The 21,288-nt window shown below is 36.6% G+C and overlaps 1 protein-coding gene across 1 annotated transcript in view; it reads right to left on the reverse strand.

Moving 5' to 3' along the window:
• Window positions 1-4,403: 4,403 nt before the first annotated feature.
• LOC123556997 (transcriptional regulator ATRX-like) overlaps window positions 4,404-21,288 on the reverse strand; it is a 64,215-nt gene continuing 47,330 nt past the window's right edge. Inside the window, exons 25-31 of the mRNA XM_053544562.1 lie at window positions 20,641-20,759; window positions 19,058-19,235; window positions 18,427-18,612; window positions 17,763-17,925; window positions 17,394-17,527; window positions 11,998-12,102; window positions 4,404-9,158 (exon numbers count right to left, since the gene is read on the reverse strand). Of these exons, the coding sequence (XP_053400537.1) occupies window positions 8,946-9,158; window positions 11,998-12,102; window positions 17,394-17,527; window positions 17,763-17,925; window positions 18,427-18,612; window positions 19,058-19,235; window positions 20,641-20,759 (1,098 nt within the window). The 3' untranslated portion in view covers window positions 4,404-8,945. The remainder of the gene's footprint in view (window positions 9,159-11,997; window positions 12,103-17,393; window positions 17,528-17,762; window positions 17,926-18,426; window positions 18,613-19,057; window positions 19,236-20,640; window positions 20,760-21,288) is intronic.

Below are 21,288 nucleotides of genomic sequence, written 5' to 3' on the forward strand. Positions count from 1 at the left end.
GGACTATGTAGGCCAAGAACCATAACTCTGACCTGCATTTTGTCAGAATTATGGCCATCTTTGTACTTAAAAAATCTGAACTTTTCTTTTCTTACATTTTGTCCCACACATGCAAGACTAGGGATGGCACCTGCAGGCGGTGCTGTTGCTAGAGAAATGGACAACAATATGATCCACAGATTTTGTAGGGAAGCCTAAATACTCTACAAATGTCGTTGTTTTTTCTGCTGAACCAGTTGGTTTCCCTATATGTAAAATCATTTTATTGTGTACAAAAAATGGGCACAGCTATACTGTGGGGATATGAATGTGTGGATTTCAACACAAAATGAATAAGAATTTTACTTATTCTTGAGTTTAATTTCATGGATTGCCAAAACCTGGAAATCCATAAGTATTAGTCCTTCATGAATTTATACACCAGACATATCCATATGATTTGTACGGATGATATGGGTTCACCATTTTTCATCTGTGACACTGGCTGTTAACTTAGCCAATTTTGCTAGTTCCGTATCAATACCAACATATTCTTTGCAAGTAACTGACTAGGTGGATCAAGGTCGAAGCATCCTAAGGATTAACACTAATTTCTTGTTTTGTGGTCTTGTGCACCACTTAATAATAATGAATGAATTAAATGATAAGTTTTAGTCTAAACACATTTAATACCGGTATATCAAAGATTCTGTTTGTAGGCTTTTTAAGAAAAAAACTCGCATGTTCGCCAAATTGATGGAGGTTGGGGACAGTAAAAAAAGACAAGCTTGGTGCCTCTATCATCTCACCAACGTAAGCTTTAAAGGTGGAAGGAACCTCATAATCTCTCCAAGAATTATAATAGGCAGGCAGTCAACTTTACTTGCTCACACAACTGGTTTAAAGTCTGTGATCACAGAGCTCCCCTCAACACAGTAATACAATGTGTCAAAGGTTGCAAGTTTGCTTCAGTTGTAGAACATCATAAAGACCAAGTTACCTGTAGCTTGTATTTTCATTCCTTCCATCTTCTGGTCATTCAAAAGTCCCACAACTGTCAAGGTCATAAGGCAATTTTCAAACCATTTTTATAAGAAACTAGAATGTGTCTGTAGGACACAGGGTGTGCCCCCCACTGGTACATTCGTCATAAATGAGGGCCAAAAATTCAAATGTTTGCAGTCTTAATAGGGTATAGCCTCAACAATCATTTTATGAAAAGGATTCATTATTCTAGCCCCTTTACTTTTTCAGCTATGAGCATCACAAACAAAAATCCACTATTTTGGTTATTTCACGGGCCATAACTCTGTAATAAGAGCCAAGATTCTCAAGAGGAATGCCAAGTGTGCAAGTTCACATCACGATGAAGACTCCAGCAAGGTTTCCTGAATTTACATCTGATACTTTTTGAGCTAGGCACATAATTAGGTGAAAAAGTGCATTTTTTTACTGTTTCAGGTGCCGTAACTTTAAAAATAGGGGGCCGACCCAAATGAAAAATAGGAGGTGCACAAGTTCATATCATGATTAAGACTCATGCAAGGTTTCATGAATCTATATCAAACGCTTTTTGAGCTAGGCGTGTCACAATGTGAAAATGCGCATTTTTTTACTATTTCAGGGGCCATAACTCTGAAAATAGCAGGCAAAGCCAGATGAAAAATAGGAGGTGTGCAAGTTCATATTATAATCAAGACTCATGCAAGGTTTCATGTATCTATATCAAACATTTTTTGAGCTAGGCATGTCACAAGGTGAAAATGTGCATTTTTGACTATTTCAGGGGCCATAACTCTAAAAATAGGATGCGGAGCCAGACGAAAAGTAGGAGGTGCGCAAGTTCATATCATGATTAAGATTCACGCAAGGTTTCATCAATTTATATCAAATACTTTTTGAGCTAGGCGTGTCACAAGATGAAAATGTGCATTTTTGACTATTTCAGGGGCCATAACTCTGAAAATAGGGGGCGGAGCCAGACGAAAAGTAGGAGGTGCGCAAGTTCATATCATGATAAACACTCATGCAAGGTTTCATCAATTTGTATCAAATACTTTTCGAGCTAGGCGCGTCACGAACTTCTGACAGACAAGACCAAATCTATATGCCCCCGCCACTCATAGGGGGGCACGAGATGCCCTACAGGCATTATTTCGGGTTCAGTTGTTGGCCATGATAGAACCAGCACCCTTCCACAAGACAGCTGGATGGTTCTTTTAAGCTCAGGGCAAGTAATTTGAAGCAATCGTCCTTACAAATCTACCTCTGAACCACAACATGAACGGAAAGACCAATGTAAAATACTGCAAATACCTTTTGATCTTTAAAACATTTACCACTAGAAGTCGCAATGGGATCAGCAAAATGCTCAAATTATCTAGTACTTTGGGCGATGCAGACATGGAACATGGAAGGAAAATGACTGGCAACACCATGAAATGCATGTCAATCCTGGTCCTCACGTCATTGATGCTCGAGTGATTGGTGTTTGAATGTAAAATTTGAAATTAAAATTTCTTCCATTTGAACAAGACAAGAGGACCATGATGGTCCTGAATCGCTCACCTATCCCCACATGACCCAGTGTTGAACTGAGTATGACGTTATTTCTATTATTTGACAGTGACCTAGTTTATGAGCACATGTGACCTAGATATCATCAAGATAAAAAATTCTGACCAATTTTCATGATCCATTGAAAAATATGACCTCTAGAGAGGTCACAAGGTTTTTCTATTATTTGACCTAATGACCTAGTTTTTGAAGGCACATGACCCACTTTTGAATTTGACCTAGATATCATCAAGGTGAACATTCTCACCAATTTTCATGAAGATCCATTGAGAAGTATGGCCTCTAGAGACGTCACAAGGTTTTTCTATTTTTCGACCTACTGACCTAGTTTTTGATTGCACATGACCCAGTTACAAACTTGACCTAGATATCATCAAGCTGAACACTCACCAATTTTCATGAAGATCCATTGAGAAGTATGGCCTCTAGAGACGTCACAAGGCTTTTCTATTTTTAGACCTACTGACCTAGTTTTTGATCAAACGTGACCCAGTTTCGAACTTGACCTAGATATCATCAAGATGAACATTCTGATCAATTTTCATGAAGATCTCTTGAAAAATATGGCCTCTAGAGAGGTCACAAGGTTTTTCTATTTTTACATCTACTGACCTAGTTATTGACCGCATGTGACCCAGTTTCAAATTTGACCTAGATATCATCAAGATGAACATTTTGACTAATTTTCATAAAGATCCCATGAAAAATATGGCCTCTAGAGAGGTCACAAAGTTTTTCTATTTTCAGACCTACTGACCTAGTTTTAGACCGCACGTGACCCAGTTTCGTTCTTGACCTAGATATCATCAAGGTGAACATTTTAACCAATTTTCACGAAGATCCATTGCGAAATATGGCCTCTAGAGAGGTCACAAGGTTTTTCTATTTTTAGACCTACTGACCTAGTTTTTGACCGCACGTGATCCAGTTTCGAACTTGACCTAGATATCATCAAGATGAACATTCTGACCAATTTTCATGAAGATCCATTGAGAAATATGGCCTCTTGAGAGGTCACAAAGTTTTTCTATTTTTAGACCTGACCGCACGTGACCCAGTTTCGAACTTGACCTAGATATCATCAAGTTGAACATTTTGACCAATCTTCATGAAGATCTCATGAAAAATATGGCCTAGAGAGGTCACAAGGTTTTTCTATTTTTAGACCTACTGACCTAGTTTTTGACCGCACGTGACCCAGTTTCGAACTTGACCTAGATTTCATCAAGATGAACATTCTGACCAACTTTCATAAAGATCCCATGAAAAATGTGACCTCTAGAGTGGTCACAAGCAAAAGTTTACGCACGGACGGACGGATGACGGACGCCACGCGATCACAAAAGCTCACCTTGTCACTTTGTGACAGGTGAGCTAAAAAACAACAGAACCTTTTTTCCTTTAACTTTTATTATTTTTTTTTAGATGACAACAGCAAAATAATTTACAACTGTTATGATTTAATATCGACTCTATGACAGTATAAATAGATTATGGTGACCATCATTTTCACACCCATCTCTACATACAAATGAAAACTTAAAAACCAAAATGGGGAGACCCAGCTTTTTTATGTGGGTGATCTTTTCTAAAATATCTCTATTGAAATACTGGTTTTTGTAAGCAACTAACTTTTTTTAATCTTATTTTCTTACTGGAAACAAAACAAGAGGGCCAAGATGGCCCTAGGTCGCTCACCTGAGAAACACACCATAATACACCATAACAGTGTAAACATAGACCTAGTGATTGCATGGAAAAAAATATTCTGACCAAGTATCATTAAAATTGGAGCAAACACAAGTATTTCTTTGATCTGACCTAGTGACCTAGTTTTTGACCCCAGATGACCCATATTCAAACCTGACCTAGATTTCATCAAGGAAATCACTCTGACCAAATTTCATAAAGATCAATTGAAAAATACAGCCTCTATTGCATACACAAGGTTTTTCTTTGATTTGACCTAGTGACCTAGTTTTTGACCACAGATGACCAATAACCAAACTCTACCTAGATTTTATCATGGCAATAATTCTGACCAAATTTCATAAAGATCAATTGAAAAATACAGCCTCTATTGCATATACAAGGTTTTTCTTTGATTTGACCTAGTGACCTAGTTTTTGACCCCAGATGACCCATTTTCGAACTCTGCCTAGATTTCATCAAGGTTATCATTCTGACCAAAATTCATGAAGATTACTTGAAAAATACAGCATCTATTGCATACACAAAGTTTTTCTTTGATTTGACCTAGTGACCTAGTTTTTGACCCCAGATGACCCATTTTCGAACTCTGCCTAGATTTCATTAGGGTAATCATTCTGACCAAAATTCATGAAGATTAATTGAAAAATACAGCCTCTATTGCATACACAAGGTTTTTCTTTGATTTGACCTAGTGACCTAGTTTTTGACCAAGATGACCCATTTTCGAACTCGGCCTAGATTTCATCAAGGTAATCATTCTGACCAAACTTCATGAAGATCAGTGGAAAATACAGCCTCTATCGCATACACAAGCGAAATGTTGACGGACAGACAGACAGACGCCGGACATCGAGTGATCAGAAAAACTCACCTTGTTCCTATATTAAAGTGCAAAATGATCTCTAAAGCCAACCTTGTTCAAAAGATATTTATAAGAACTATAACATTGTATAAGAGTTTATGACATGAAAAAACTATGTCCATAAAAATTGATGGTGTAAGTTGTACACACACACACATAAAAGATATACCTGAATGAAATTCAAGATGTTGTTCCCACATATACATCTGTGAAAGAGATGAAAATATAAAATGGCATGTACTATCCTTAACTGTGTACAAATGAGTTGGAAAATGATGACTGACCTTTATGCACCATGTAAAATAGATAAAACAAGCATGAAGAACTCCCTAGAACACACTGTAAGCACATACATGTAATTTTTCTTAAGGTAGTGGACCCATAATGGTAATTGGCATTTTCTGTTTAATTATGTATGTGTGCAATTTCAGCATAAAAAAAGTTCTTTTATGGCTGACGGATGCAGAAACCGAATAACAGAATACCTAATCCCACTGAAACTGTCAATTGTCAATATATATCCATTTACCTTTACAAAGTCTAAAACAAACTACTTCTACTACAATGACTGATCACGCTAAAATAAAATATTTTCGTCATTTCCAGTCTCAAAATAAATACTTAAAAAATACTTTTCAGTTATGAACAGTCCTAAATATTTGAAACTGCCATATATCACAAACATTCTGCCACGCATACAAATTTCAATTTCAAAGAATGTGAAATATTGGCCCTCAAAAATATCTGATTGTTAAGCAAAAGAATACTACTACTCCAATTTTTGTAGGTCGTTCAGAAAATAAGTTTTTTCTTTACTTTTGTCTTCAATTTTATGAACTTTCAAAACGTATAACATCTGCAACATTTGCTCTGTCCAGTCTAGTTTGGAAACAAGGAAACCAATCTTTAAATAGTTTATATTTACAATAAACTGTATATAACCAGTTTTGTTTGATACACAATACCAGACAAGAATAACTATAAGACCAATATGAAAATATATTTTCAGAATATTTTACTGTAACACATTCTGACCTTTACTATATGCATGGTCTCACCACCTTTCTGTCTTGTCAAAATATTTCGCCTCTGTCTAGATCTTAATTTAAGTCATTCTGTTTTAGTAATGAATGAGGCAAAAAGACAACAACAACCAAAGGTAACAATTTTAAGACTACCAAAAGTGATGTCCAGTTACTAAAGCAATAAAGCAAACGTATAACATCAGCAACATTTGCTCTGTCCAGTCTAATTTGGAAACAAGGAAACCAATCTTTAAATATTTCATATTTACAATAAACTGTATATAACCAGTTTTGTTTCATACACAATACCAGACAAGAATAACTATTAGACCAATATGAAAATATATTTTCAAGATATTTTACTGTATTGGGTAAAAATATTCCTGGCAGTAGCATTTTCAACCCCATGTCCATAAATAATTGTAAACCCACTTTCTGTGTGTTGAGTTTAGCACCTTGCATCCCCTCCACCCCACCCCCAGAAAAAAAACCCCAACCGTTAATAAATTAAGCAGAGAGGGGTCAAAATCAGGTTCACAGATTTTAGTAAAACAGTTAGCATTTTGAAATTAAGTCTTTAAGGCGCGTGCCTCTGGATAAACAACAAAATCTAACTCTTTCAAGCAGCAACATCTATAAATTATCACATATTAATCAGTTTTATGTAAGTTGTTTTTTTAATAAGGTAAGTGCAGCTACATTCATGGTTCATGAAGAACACGAGATAATTTTTTACTTTTGTAAGGTCCATTTTTCTTGTAACAATGTCCTGAAATCTATGTCTGAACAACTTTTATCAACTACTTCCAAAAATGGTAAATTATGATCATAAGACCATTATTGATGACTGATTTCAGGCTCAAACCCCTTAAGTTTTACCTTTTGTTTAAAATTACTAAAAACTGTACCTGGTATTTTCTAAAGTTTGAAAAAAAAACTGGATATAAATCTGGAAGCTTGCCCCTTTAATTTCAGATTTTGAAAAGTTGATGAATACAGGGTTACTATTCATCAAAGTTAGAAGTCTAAATTTGAGACTCAAGAATGGTATGAAGTGAATTTATACTGCTGGAATTTTGCCAAGTCATCATTAACTGCAGAATGAATATTCAAGTAAAGTTTTCTTGTAAATTAGGTATATTTAACAATGCTTGAGCAAAATGAAAAGTTGGCATTTTATAGTAAGTTTCTAACTTTAAACACTGAAAAATAAATGCTCAGGCCTAAGGATGAACAGAATGATTCAAAAGATTTTACAATGCATGATATGGAAATGATTTCTAATTTTATTAATGAATCACCTACAATCAAAAATGTAACAATATAAAACTTTAAGCAATATACATGTTAATGAAATGTTAAATGACAATTGTTGTGTATAATATTTAAATTTGATGAAAACTAATGATATTTTTAAACTTTATGATACAATTCAATCTATAAAGTCATACTTTTTTTTAAAGGAATTCACATCAGCAACAGGCACTGCAAAACACATTTCCGACCTTTACTATATGCATATATGCATGGTCTCAACATTTTTCTGTCTTGTCAAAATATTTCGCCTCTGTCTAGATCTTAATTTAAGTCATTCTGCTTTAGTAATGAATGAAGCAAAAAAACAACGATCAAAGGTAACAAGACTACTAAAAGTGATGTCTTCAGTTATTAAAGCAATATTGTCCCTAAAAGATTTTACCCATATACCACAGAAAAAAAAAACAAATGAAACTCCTTAAAATAATGTGCCCATTTCACCCAACTTGGTATTCTTGTATTGAACCGTATTCCTGTATTTGACAAATCTGGAAAGTCTTCAAGAATCTGAGTTTTTTCTCACCTTTTTTCCCCCCTAAATTTTAGTACAAAAGACTACTAAAGTCATTTTAAATTCCAATGAAATTATGTCATAAAGTATTTTTTTGAAGACCTGTCTATGTATTATTAGATTTAGGGTAAATGAATAAGCAACAAGATCTTCAAACATAAGAGACATTGCATCACTTTGAGACCATGATGTACCATAAGCCATGAAACACTAAATGAGCCGCACCATGAGAAAATCAACATAGTGGGTTTGCGACCAGCATGCGCATCCGCGCAGTCTGGTCAGGATCCATGCTGTTCGCTTTCAAAGCCTATTGCAATTAGAGAACCTGTTAGCGAACAGCATGGATCCATGCTGGTCGCAAACCCACTATGTTGGTTTTCTCATGGCGCGGCTCAAATGAAGACTGTAGCACTAGGCAGAGAACATGATTAGCCATGTAACATTATTTGAGACCACAATCAACCATACAGCACTACATGGGGACTATAATGAGCCATGTAACATTAAACTGGGACCTTGATGGACACTTTTCCACCGTCTGGAGATGTACAGCACTATATGGAAACATGATGAAGTATATCACACTTTGTGGAGACCATAACAACTTTCTGTGAAATCATTTTTATGGGCATGAAATTTTGTGCTTTCAGCCAAAATGGCTATTTCGTGGGGATATGAATTAGTAGATTTCAAGTTACGAACACAAAATGAAAGGGAGTTCCACGTTTTCATAGGGATTTCATTTTGTGGAATGACTCATATGGAATCCACAAAAATGAGACAAATCAAAGATTTAACAGTTTGTAACACTATCAACACAAAAGCTAAGAAACTGAGAAGTTAAAACATTAAACATTTTTTTTTCAAGTCATTAATTAAAATCTCTTTAGCAGGATCACAATGGTAACTGATTTCTCGCAAGTGTAAAAAGTTAAAATGCTCAACAGCAAAATCGTTCTCATTTCTTCTGCTGGTCAAAGTTCGCGCTGCTGGGTCGCATCTGTAACTGATTCATGGTCTGTGGTCTGAGCCCTTGGGGCAGCATGGACTGCAACATGGGCATGCCTGTGTTGAACCCTCTCTGCTGGTTAGAAATCATGGCCTGCTGGCGCTGGATCTGCTGTTTGATCTGGTTCAGACGATTCAACTCATTCATTCTCTGCTGCTCTAACTGTGAAGTAAATACGAGATATTATCAAGTTTAGAAAATAATTATATTTGTAACCAAATGTGTAATCGAGTACAACTGTAATATCCTTTAATTTCAAAGGCATACAATTTTTTGGATTTGGAAAACAAACTATTTTGTGGGGCACAAATTAGTGGATTTCAAAATGTAAGGATAAAATTTGCTTATCTGCCAGGGTTCAATTCTGTAGATACAAAAGTTCCCAACAATTTATTTATTTCGTTGGGTTTAACGTCGCACCGACACAATTATTGGTGATACAGCTTTGATGGTGGAGGAAGACCCAAGGTGCCCTTCTGTGCATTATTTCATCACTAGCAGGCACCTGGCTAGAACCACTGACCTTCCGTACGCCAGCTGGATGGCTTCCTCACATGAAGAATTCAACGCCCCGAATGAGGCTCTAACCCACATCGATATTAGGCAAGTGATTTGAAGTCAGCGACCATAACCACTTGGCAACGGAGGCCCCAAGTTCCCAACAAAAATTACTGATGTCACATTGTGTGTAACTAATCTATCAAAACTGCAACTAAGTACAAAAGAGGCCGAAGATTGTGAAAAGCGAGAACTGTAAAACACACATGCTGGTCTGTCAGAGGCAACTGCAAACCTCAGGTATGCTAGTACATTGGCCTTTTCGACTTAGTAACAGATGTTATCTACTGACCACAAAGGATCTGAGTTTGACGTCTGCATGTGCAATTTTTCTCTAGCTACTGATCAAAAACCGTTCTAAAACTCTGACCGTGTCCTACTGACTCCTGAAACACTATAGAACTTTTCCAGTTATAAAGTGGAAAACATTTTCGACAAAGATCATCCACTGACCACAAGCAATCATCCTGTGATGTCTGACCTATGTAGACTAAAGGAATCTCAAGTTCTAGACCAGGAACCAATTTGACTTCTGATGGACAGACTGACTGACATGAGCAAAGCAATGCATCCTCTCTTCTTCCCCGGCTACAGGCAATCATTCTATGAAAATTGACCAAGCCTTCTCCAGTTATTCAGGAAGCCATATTCAGTCTGAAGGTCACTATGACCTTGACCTTTGACAACAAAAGCTACAGGAGTCGTCTGCTGGCCGCAGGCAATCTTTCTATCGAGTTTGTTAGTTGTAGGCTTCTTTTATTCGTTTGCCTAACAACTGACAAATGTGCAAAACAATATAACCCCTTTTTTTCTAATGCGACCATAAAAATGTCATAAGCAATTACAGCTAAAGAAATTCTCAATTTTTCTGTTGCTAACATCAAAGTTTAAATGCCTTTGATGTGGGTTTTAAGTCATACGGACACTGTTCATATCACCCAAAACTTTTCAACTTTTCACAGGTATCCTTCGGGCTCAGGTATGATTGGGCACTTGGGTAAAACCACAGCCCTTCCGCAATTCAATCAAGTTGAGTACCAGTAATACATTTAATACATCTGAACCAATAGTATAATACTTCATTAACCCTTAGCCTGCTGGTGGCAAGTGATTCTGCCTTTGCAACCAGTGTAGACCAAGATCAGCCTGCACATCTGTGCAGGCTGATCATGGTCTGCACTGTTCGTCAGTCAGTCAGTAAATTTTCAGTGAAGACCCCTTCAAATAATAAATGGTACTGCCCAAACTGAATTACGGACCAGTCCATTTTAGAAATTTAGCAGGTTAAAGTATGGTAACAGAATATTGCAACCAACTATTTCCGCTACATGATCTGACTGTTAATTTTCAAGACTAAGTTGAATATGTTGAAGTTGTTCTGTTTTTGTTGGGTTTTATGTCGCACCAACACAATTATAGATCATATGGTGACTTTCCAGCTTTTATGGTGGAGGAAGACCCCAGGTGCCCCTCTGTGCATTATTTCATCACAAGCAGGCACCTGGGCAGAACCACAAACCAGCTGGATGGCTTCCTCACATGAAGAATTCAACACCAGAGTGAGGCTCGAACCCATATCGGTGAGGGGCAAGTGATCTGAAGTCAGCGACCTTAATCACTTGACCACGGAGGCCCTCATGTTAAAGTTGAGGTTGAATTTATTTTGCAACATTCCCAACTAGAGCTATCACTAAAGGTGATGAATGTACCCCCCACATGCACTGACACAGTACATTGCAATTTGACACATACAAGATTGTATAATTATGTGGACTGTATGTATATAGACTGTATGTATACAGTATAGTAACAAAAAACAAAGTCCCATAACTATGCAGAATATTTATCTAAAAGAACATAACATGCACCATGCACAACTAGGGTTGGTACTGATCACTTGTGTGAAGTTTCTTTAAATTGTGTGAAAGGGTTCTGAAGATTAGGCGCGCACAAGATTGCATATGCAGACTGTATGTACATAGTATGTTAACAAGAAACAAAGTCCCATAACTCTGCAATTTATGTTGCTGAAAGAACCTAACATGCCCCATGCACAACTACTGTTGTTACTGATCACTTGTGTGAAGTTTCATTAAACTGTGTCAAGGGGATGAGGAGAGATGGTGCGCACAAGATTGTGTCTATGTATATAGTATAGTAACAAAAAACAAAGTCCTGTAACTCTGCAATTTTTTTTCTGAAAGAACCTAACATGCCCCATGCACAACTATTGTTGTTACTGATCACTTGTGTGAAGTTTCATTAAATTGTGTCAAGGGGATGAGGAGAGATGGTGCGCACAAGATTGTGTCTACAGACAGACAACCTGAAACCAGTATACACCCCCTTACCAGTTTGTCGGGGGGGGGAGGGGAGAGAGAGAGAGAGAGAGGAATTGCAGGTATTTTGAGATTTTTGAATATACCAAACTCAATTAAGTTACCTGTCTTCTCTGTATATCAGACTGCTGCATGATCTGTTGTGTAAGGACTTGTCTGAGCACGGCCTGTACACGTTGCTGAAATACCTCTGGTGGAAGGTTCGGGAACTGTAAAGAGAGTTAATAATAAACAGTATGACTGCACAGGAACAATGGGGTGGGTATCATATGGCTACACAGGAACAATGGGATGGGTATCATATGACTGCACAGGAACAATGGGGTAGGTATAATATGACATTTTTTGAGTTGTGTCCCTTTGTGTGTTAACACGTGTAATTTCCGCTGAGGATAAAATTTGATAAATATTGGATATGGGGATTAATTTAGTCTTGTATCGTGCTCGTATTGGATTATTTACAATGCCAAAGAAGTGTAAATTCAAACTGGATAAACTTTCGGTCAGTAGAAAAACTGTGAGTATGATTCTGCGACTTGTGATATGTCTCGCCATGCTTATTACACTGGGTGGGGACATTGAGTCGAATCCCGGACCGACACGTGGACTTAAACAGAAGACGCTGTCCTTTTCGGAGGCAGCCTCGTCGGCGGCTACTGAAATATCGACGCCACCGCCGTCACAGGAAACGAGCAGACGCCCCACTCGTGCGACGAAAGATAACGAGGTGATGGCTTTCCTGCGAGACATGAAAACAGAAGTGCGGGCTGACCTAGCCACCATAAACAATAAGGTGGACGATACAAACAATACTGTGAACATGCTCAAAGCGGAAAACGAGTCGCTTAAGCAGGAAAACAAAGACATCAAACATCAGCTTAATAAGCTTGTGTCGAAAATTGACATTCTCGAGGGCCACTCCCGTCGGAACAACTTACGCTTCTATGGGATTGCGGGAAAATTGGGCGAAAAATGGGAGGACACTGAGGTAAAGGTTCGAACATTTATCATAGATACTCTTGGGCTTTCTGACATAGGGGATGTAAGCATAGAGAGGGCTCATCGTGTTGGTAGCAAGCAATCTGCCCAATGTCCTATCATTGCTAAGTTTACACATTATAAGGATCGTGACACTATTTTGAAAACATCAAAACAAATATTTGACCGTAATTCACCATATTCAGTTCGTGAGGATTACACAGAACGTGTACAGTTACACAGGCGTGAACTCGGCAAACGATTAGTTGAGGCCAGAAGCAACGGACAATATGCCTCATTGCGTTTTGACAAGCTTATTATTGATAACGATGTGTATAAATACAATGACTTAACTAATTCGGTAGTACGGGTCGGGAGTACTCAAACAGGACAACGCCCACTCAGATTTGGACCACGTGATAGCGGAGCGCATGGTAACGGACAACGTGATCAGTCACATGACCATAATATCATCGAGGACAGCCAATCGGGACTTGTGAGCGACAGCGAAAGCGAGGCAGTAGGCGGGACGGACTAGGATGCAGGTCAAGGCCCTATAAACATAAACATTATCACATGGAATGTGTGTGGCTTAAGAAAGCTAATTGATGACTCAAACTTTTTAAATTACTTACGATCGTTTGACATTATTGGACTTATTGAAACGTGGGGAAATTACAATATGGAATTCGAAAGCTTACTTGATAATTATACATGTTTTGACTTTGTACGAGAAAAATCATTGTACGCATTGCGTAATAGTGGAGGTATATCTGTGTTTATTAAAAATTCATTCATAAAAGACAATTTCATTACTAGAATATGTCATGATTATCTAGATTGTATTGTTCTCTACATTAAGTCATCTGTATTTAGATCTATGCGGGATATTGTTTTGTATATTGCTTATGTTTCACCAGAGGGGTCACCAATTTATAATAATAGGGATGAGTTAAATGGCATAAATTATATTGATAATAACATTTTTACACTGCGCCATATGTATCCAGACGTATATTTGTACTTGGCAGGAGATTTTAATGCACGAACCAGGAATTTACTAGACTATATACCAGATGATAGCATAGAAAACATATTTAATACTGATATTTATGGGTATAATTCTGATTATTTTGAGCACCCACGAAATAATAAGGACTCAGAGCGGATTAACTCATTTGGGAAATCTCTCATTGAATTATGTTGTTCTCATAGTATACATATCCTTAATGGCCGTCTGCACGGGATGTTTTAGGCAATTATACATGTTTAACATATAATGGCGCTAGTGTTGTAGATTACCATGTCATTTCGTCTGAACTCTTTTCTTGTATAAGACACTTTAACGTTGACATGCGAGGAGAGTCTGATCATATGCCTTTATGCTCAAGGTTATCATTTTTCGTAGAGGAATGCTGTAATAATACTACACCAAATTTGCATGATGATAATAATTTTGGTCATGTTGATAAATATAAATGGAATAGCACTCACATGGACGAATTTTTAACATTGTTTATTAATAGCTGCAATACCATGGCGGCTAATATTTTATTTGAAATTGACTTAGATATTAATAGCGCTGTAGATAAGATATTAGGACTTTATCGGAATTCAGCTACAAATATGCGTGTTAAATATAGAAAGGAAGTTAAAACTTCAAAATGTAATTCAAATAACCAGCCCTGGTGGGATCGAACCTGTGACATCGCGAAACAATTGAAATACGCAGCACTGCGGCGGTTTCGCTGGACTAGTATGACGCTGGACCTTCAAATTATATTAACTCTGCGAAAACAATTTAAAGCAACTTGTTATTTCAAAAAACAAGAGCACCAGCGCGCTAAGAGAGACGAATTAATATTGGCTCGCAAAAATCCGAAAGTATTTTGGAAATTGTTAAAAGATAGTCGGCGTAGTAATATAAGTAGTACACCGGACGTGGACCCTAAATCGTGGAGGGACTATTTTTGCGGTTTGTTATTTAAGGAAGACCAGCCATGTTTGTTGGATTTAGAATGGGGTATAGAAACGGCTAATGAAGAATATGACCAGGTTTTAAACTCTACAATTACGGTAGAGGAAATTACTAAAAGTATTCTAAAATTAAAAAATGGGAAGGCTCAAGGTACTGATGGGTTCGGGGCTGAGTTTTACAAAAATACTAGGCATATTATTACACCGCTACTACATTCATTATTTAATAAGATTTTGAGTACTGGTATATTCCCGGAAGTTTGGAGGGATAGTATTATAGTTCCTGTACATAAATCGGGATCTAAAGAAGACCCGTCTAATTATAGGGGAGTTGCTCTTATTAACGTTATGTATAAAGTATTTGCGAATATTATATATAATAGATTATATACATGGTCGGAGGAATTTGACAAAATAGATGAGTCGCAGGCTGGTTTCCGCGTCGGATATTCTACGATAGACAACATATTTACCTTGCAAAGTATGGTACAAAAATACATAAGTAAGCCAGGCGGGAGATTTTATGTTTTATATGTGGACTTTAAAAAAGCTTTTGATGGCCTGATACACCATAAATTGTTTGCCAGTTTGCATAGAAAGGGGGTGCAGGGTAATCTGTTCAAAGTCCTATTATCTATGTACTCAAATTTGCGCGGTGCAGTGAGAGTCGGTGACGGTAAATTATCTCAGCCCTTCCATTGCAATGTTGGGACCAGACAAGGGGACGTAACCAGTACGATAATCTTTAATTTATACATTAATGAGTTATCCTCCTTCTTGAGATCAAAAGGTCATCGGGGTATCTTTATAACGGAACAAATTGCGGACATTATATGTATACTTTTCGCGGACGACGTCGCGAATTGTGCAGACACAGCGGTCGAACTTCAATTACAACTAAATTCAATAGCGCAATTTTGCGAAGACACCGGTATGGCTATAAACCAGCAAAAAACGGAAATAATTGTTTTCAGAAACGGAGGACCGCTTCGAACATATGAAAAATGGTTTTATAATAATAGTCCAGTGAATGTTACTTCGATGTATAAATTTATGGGGTTGATTTTCACGCCAAAATTAGCTTGGTCTAAAGCGCAATCAAAGCTTGCTGCACAGGCTCGAAAATCTATTTATGCTATAAAGGCTTATCAGAAATCTTTTGGTGCATTCTCACATAATGAATATTTTAAGCTGTTCGATTCAATGGTTAAACCCATACTTACTTATGGGGCTGAAATATATGGAACAGAAATATGTCACATATTGGAGCAGGTTCAAATTCAATATTGTAAGCAGTTTTTGGGAGTTAATAATTACGTAAATGATAGTGTTGCCCTTGGTGAATGTGGCAGATTACCTTTGTGCATTGATCATCATGTAAAATGTATTAAGTACTGGTTTAAATTACTTGCCATGTCTGACGCACGATATCCCAAAAATTGTTATATTATGTTGAAAAGGCACGATGAAATAGGAAGACAGAATTGGGCTAGCGCTGTCAAAAATTTGTTGTATCGCTATGGCTTTGGTTTTGTATGGCTAAGTCAAGAGGTCGGTGATGTTAGCAATTTTATTTGTGTCTTTAAACAAAGATTAATTGACTGTATGAATCAAATGTGGCATGATAATATTCATAGCTCGACTCGTTGTGATACATACAAACATTTTAAAACTTGTTTAAATCCCGAAAGGTATTTGTGCTTGAACTTACCATTTTATGTTAGAAAATCACTTGCAAGATTTAGATGTTCTAGCCATAAATTTGCTATCGAGACTGGTCGCCATTTTGCAATTCCAAGAGAAGATCGAATATGTAGATACTGTTTCATTAATTTTGATATTGAATGCATAGAAGATGAATTCCACGTATTTTTTAAATGTTACAAATATAGGCAAGAAAGACAAATTTTTATATATTCCTGGTATGCTGGTGGAAATGAATTCCCTCATTTTATTAATCTCATGCAATCTTCAAATGATAATAGAATTAAACACATTGCTTTTTATGTTAACGCTATTATGAAGCTAAAGGATAATGAATAGTTACATTTCTGTGCACAACTCATATTATTATATTTGTTTTATTGTAATATTGTATTATGGGCCGGAGGCCTTTATTTACAAAATAAACTTTGTTCTTGAAAAAAAAAAAAAAAAAAAAAAAAAAAAAAAAAAAAGTAAAGGGAAATGATCAATACCTTTCATTAAGGTGTGGCCTGATAAGGAAAATTTTCCCTAAGAATATAAAGCTCTTGTAAAGCACAGCTAACTCCAAAAGTGAATTTCAATAAATCATATTTTTAACAAAGCAATAAAACTACCTATTGTAGGTCTGTAGCTGGAAAATAACACAAATTCCTCCTTTTCACTAGTCAGATTAATATCTGGAAGAATTTCTGTACTAAATTTTGAACAAATGGTTCTGCAATACTGATCAATTTCTCTACTTCTAATCAACATTTTTTGTTTCCAACTTGCTAACAACTTTCAACATGGTGGAAGAAATATTTATAAAATTCAAATGAATATTCAAACGTCCACAAACCCTAGCTTTGAGGTCCTGTACAATCTGTAGCACAGCAGCTTGTCCAAGGTTTGCTTGACCTTGCAGGAGCAGGTTCTGCATGTTCATCTGTTGTGTGGCTAACATAGCTGGATTCATCTGGAATCCTCCCATAGCTGCAATATAATACCAACATTCTTTTAGTTTATACAAACTAATTTATTTTAGCTTGTGATGCAAGATGCAATATAATAACATTCTCTTACTTTATACTAATTTCTTCATGCTTTTGATGCAAACTTGAAGCTTAACTGAATCATTCTCTGGTCAACTTCCTGGGAAAACCAGTACTGGTGCCATATGAGAAGGTTGGTTGTTGGGGAAAAAATTCCATAATTCAGTAAACCTTACCTTTACTAATTCCTTTCTTTTCATCCTCGTAATCTTCCCAGGCTGCTTTCTTCTCCTCCTCTGTCAGTTCTTGTTCTACAACATTCTCTAGTAGAGAGTCATGCTCGTGATATGTTACTATCCACTCTTTATTGTTGGTCATCAGCTCTGCTAGCATATGGTCCTGCAAAACATATACTGCGTTCTTTAGGCTGATATTCACATTGATCATCGTCTGCTTTAACACCCTTTCGTATAATAAATGGTACTACCCTAACTGAATGATGGACCACTCCACTTTAGAAATATAGCTGGGTAAAAGTTGACACATATATTTATTTATTTTGTTGGGTTTGTCACACCGATACAATCATAGGTCATATGGCAACTTTCCAGCTTTGATGGTGGAGGAAGACCCCAGGTGCCCCTCTGTGCATTATTTCATCAAGAGCGGGCACCTGGGTAGAAGCACCGACCTTCCGTTAGCCAGCTGGATGGCTTTCGCAATGAAGAATTCAATGCCCCGAGTGAGGCTCAAACCCACATAAATGAGGGGCAAGTGATTTGAAGTCAGCAACCTTAACCACTCGGCCACAGAGGCCCCCTACTCACACATATAAAAGGAAGACATTTCTGACATATATCATTATAATTATGTGATTATACAGTATCATTATCAAATTACCTTTGGTAACATAGGTAGAGGTCGACTCTTTTTCTCCGGATCATCAAGTCGTTCAGGCTGAAACTTGTACAGTTCCTGGAGATCTGCCGAAGTAAAGTGACGTTCTATCTGATGCTCATCAACAACTCTCTGCGACAACGACTGCTTGGTAACTTGTCGTTCATATATCTTCTCTTCCATTGTGCCCTTTATAAGAGAACAAAAATTCTGACATTTTATCCAATGTATGGGAACCAAACTTCTTGTAATTGTGCAGAATAGCACTATACAAGGGGGGTTTAATATTCTTGTAGGCTGTACAATTATTTCATAAGTAATGAAAGTGAAATAATCAAAAATGCTCCAATTAATGAAGCTAAATCCCTCAGCAATATTTCCAATGTTACAGAAAGGACCGTTAACTTCTTACTTTATAAAACCAAGTTTCACAAGCTTTTTTCGTGCATGCCTCACAATGAAGTATTATTGGTTCTGTCATTTTGGGAAGTTAACATTTACTTTAATTAAATTTTTCATTTTCCGTTACTAATAGTATGTCTGTTCTTCCAAAACAGATATATAAATACCCTTCTGATACTACAGTAATAACACATTATTTTCTAAGCAAATTTTTACAAAAGCTAAATCTTACCTGTGCTAAAAACCTGTAAACGTAGACTGGTTTCACTTGACCAAATCTGTAAACACGGAAGATAGACTGGATATCATGTGAAGGGTTCCATGAAGCATCAAAGATGATTACTCGATTTGCCGAGACCAAATTGATACCCAGAGAACCAGCTTTTGTCGAGATTAGGAATAAACGTGCTCTGCAATGAAAAATGGACATAACATTTATTTACAATTACCATCAACACAAAGAAAACTTTTATTACTTTAACAATAATGGCTTCATGACCAAAATGGAGATTTTAAAACTTTAGACCACCCTTGTCCGATCTCAGTAAGTTTTGGTAAATAACGGGGGATTAATTTACATGGATTCTGTGGTTGAATCAATCTAACAAGAGGGTCATGATGGCCCTATATCGCTCACCTGTTATCATTGCACTTGAGGACAAGAAGGTCCTCAGAAAAAATATCTAAGTCCAAAGGACAGGAACAACAAAGGAAAGAAATTTAACCAAAAAGAAAAACAAAATTCTTACAAGGTACAAAAATGTCAAAATACACCTAAAAATTGGAGGTACCATCCATGTTGTACCACAGAAAAGTGGTCTCGCTTTTTCCCTACCACCAATAATAAAAAAGTTACTAAAAATAGGCTATTTATAGTAACGTAAAAGGGAAGTAATTCAAAAGAAAATTATTGTAAGTTAACAAAAGAAGGATCTGCCAAATAAATCTGTTGACATAAATGAAATTTCAGATCAGTATCTTCAATAGTTAATACGGAGATATACCCATTTTAATTTGAAATATTGGGGAGGTAATTTGACATAAAATCAGTCCATAGTTATCTATCCTGATTGGCTCGGTCCAACTAATGACAATAATGAAATTTCAAATAAGTCCTGTAAGTACTTACTGATATAAATCCATTTTGACTACAATCAGGGGAGGTAATCAGATATAAAATAAAATTGTGCAGATAAGGGCAAAATAGCTAATTCTGGTCCTTTCAGGGGCCATAACTCTGGAACCCATAATGGAATCTGGCCAGTTCAAGAAAGGAACCAAGATCTTATGGTGATACAAGTTGTTTGCCAGTTTGGTAAAAATCAAATCATAAATAAAGCTGCTTTTGTGCAGACAAGGTCAAAATAGCTGATTTTGGCCCTTTCAGGGGCCATAACTCTGGAACCCATAATGGGATCTGGCCAGTTCAAGAAAGGAACCGAGATCTTATGGTGATACAAGTTGTATGCAAGTTTGGTTAAAATAAAATCATAAATGAAACCACTATCGTGCAGACAAGAAATTGTTGACGGACGGACACACGGAGGGACGACGGACGAAGGGTGATCACAAAAGCTCACCTTGTCACTATGTGACAGGTGAGCTAAAAAGAATAAAAGAAAGAATGAAATTCTCATATATTTTATCTCTTATAATTTGAAATCAAGAACTTCTGTCCCTACAAAACTTCAATTTTTCAGAGATACAACAGATTGCAGAATGTTCACAAATTTTTACCAGAGTTCATCAATTCTCAGCACGTAAAAGATTACTTGCACACAAGAAACAAGGTGACACACAACTTTTATACATTACCTGTAATTTTCTGGATCATTGAACATATCTTGAGATGCTTTCCTATTCTGTGAGTTTGTAGAACCATCCATTCTGAAGTAGTCCAGTCCTTTAGACCAGGATTTACCATACTGTTTAAGCTAGAAAGAAACATGAATATCCTTTAGACCAGGATTTACTACATTGTGAAAGCTAGATAGATGTATTTCATTATACGGATATCCAATCCATTGGACCAGGATTTACCATACTGTGAAAGCTAGAAAAAGACATATTTCATCATATGAAAATCCCTTAAACAAGAATTTACCATACGATGAAAGCTAGATAGATGTATTTCATCATATGGATATGCAATCCATTAGACCAGGATCTTTAGAATTGGGAAAGCTAGAGATGTATTTCATCATATGGATATCCAATCCCTTAGACCAGGATTTACCATACTCTGAAAGCTAGAAAGAGACATATTTCATCATATGAAAATCCCTTAGACAAGAATTTATCAAACGGTGAAAGCTAGATAGATGTATTTCATCATATGGATATCCAATCCCTTAGACCAGGATTTACCATACTCTGAAAGCTAGAAAGAGACATATTTCATCATATGAAAATCCCTTAGACAAGAATTTAACAAACGGTGAAAGCTAGATAGATGTATTTCAT

The sequence above is a fragment of the Mercenaria mercenaria genome, chromosome 5 (genome assembly GCF_021730395.1).
Source record: "Mercenaria mercenaria strain notata chromosome 5, MADL_Memer_1, whole genome shotgun sequence".
NCBI classification, from domain to species: Eukaryota; Metazoa; Mollusca; class Bivalvia; order Venerida; family Veneridae; genus Mercenaria; species Mercenaria mercenaria.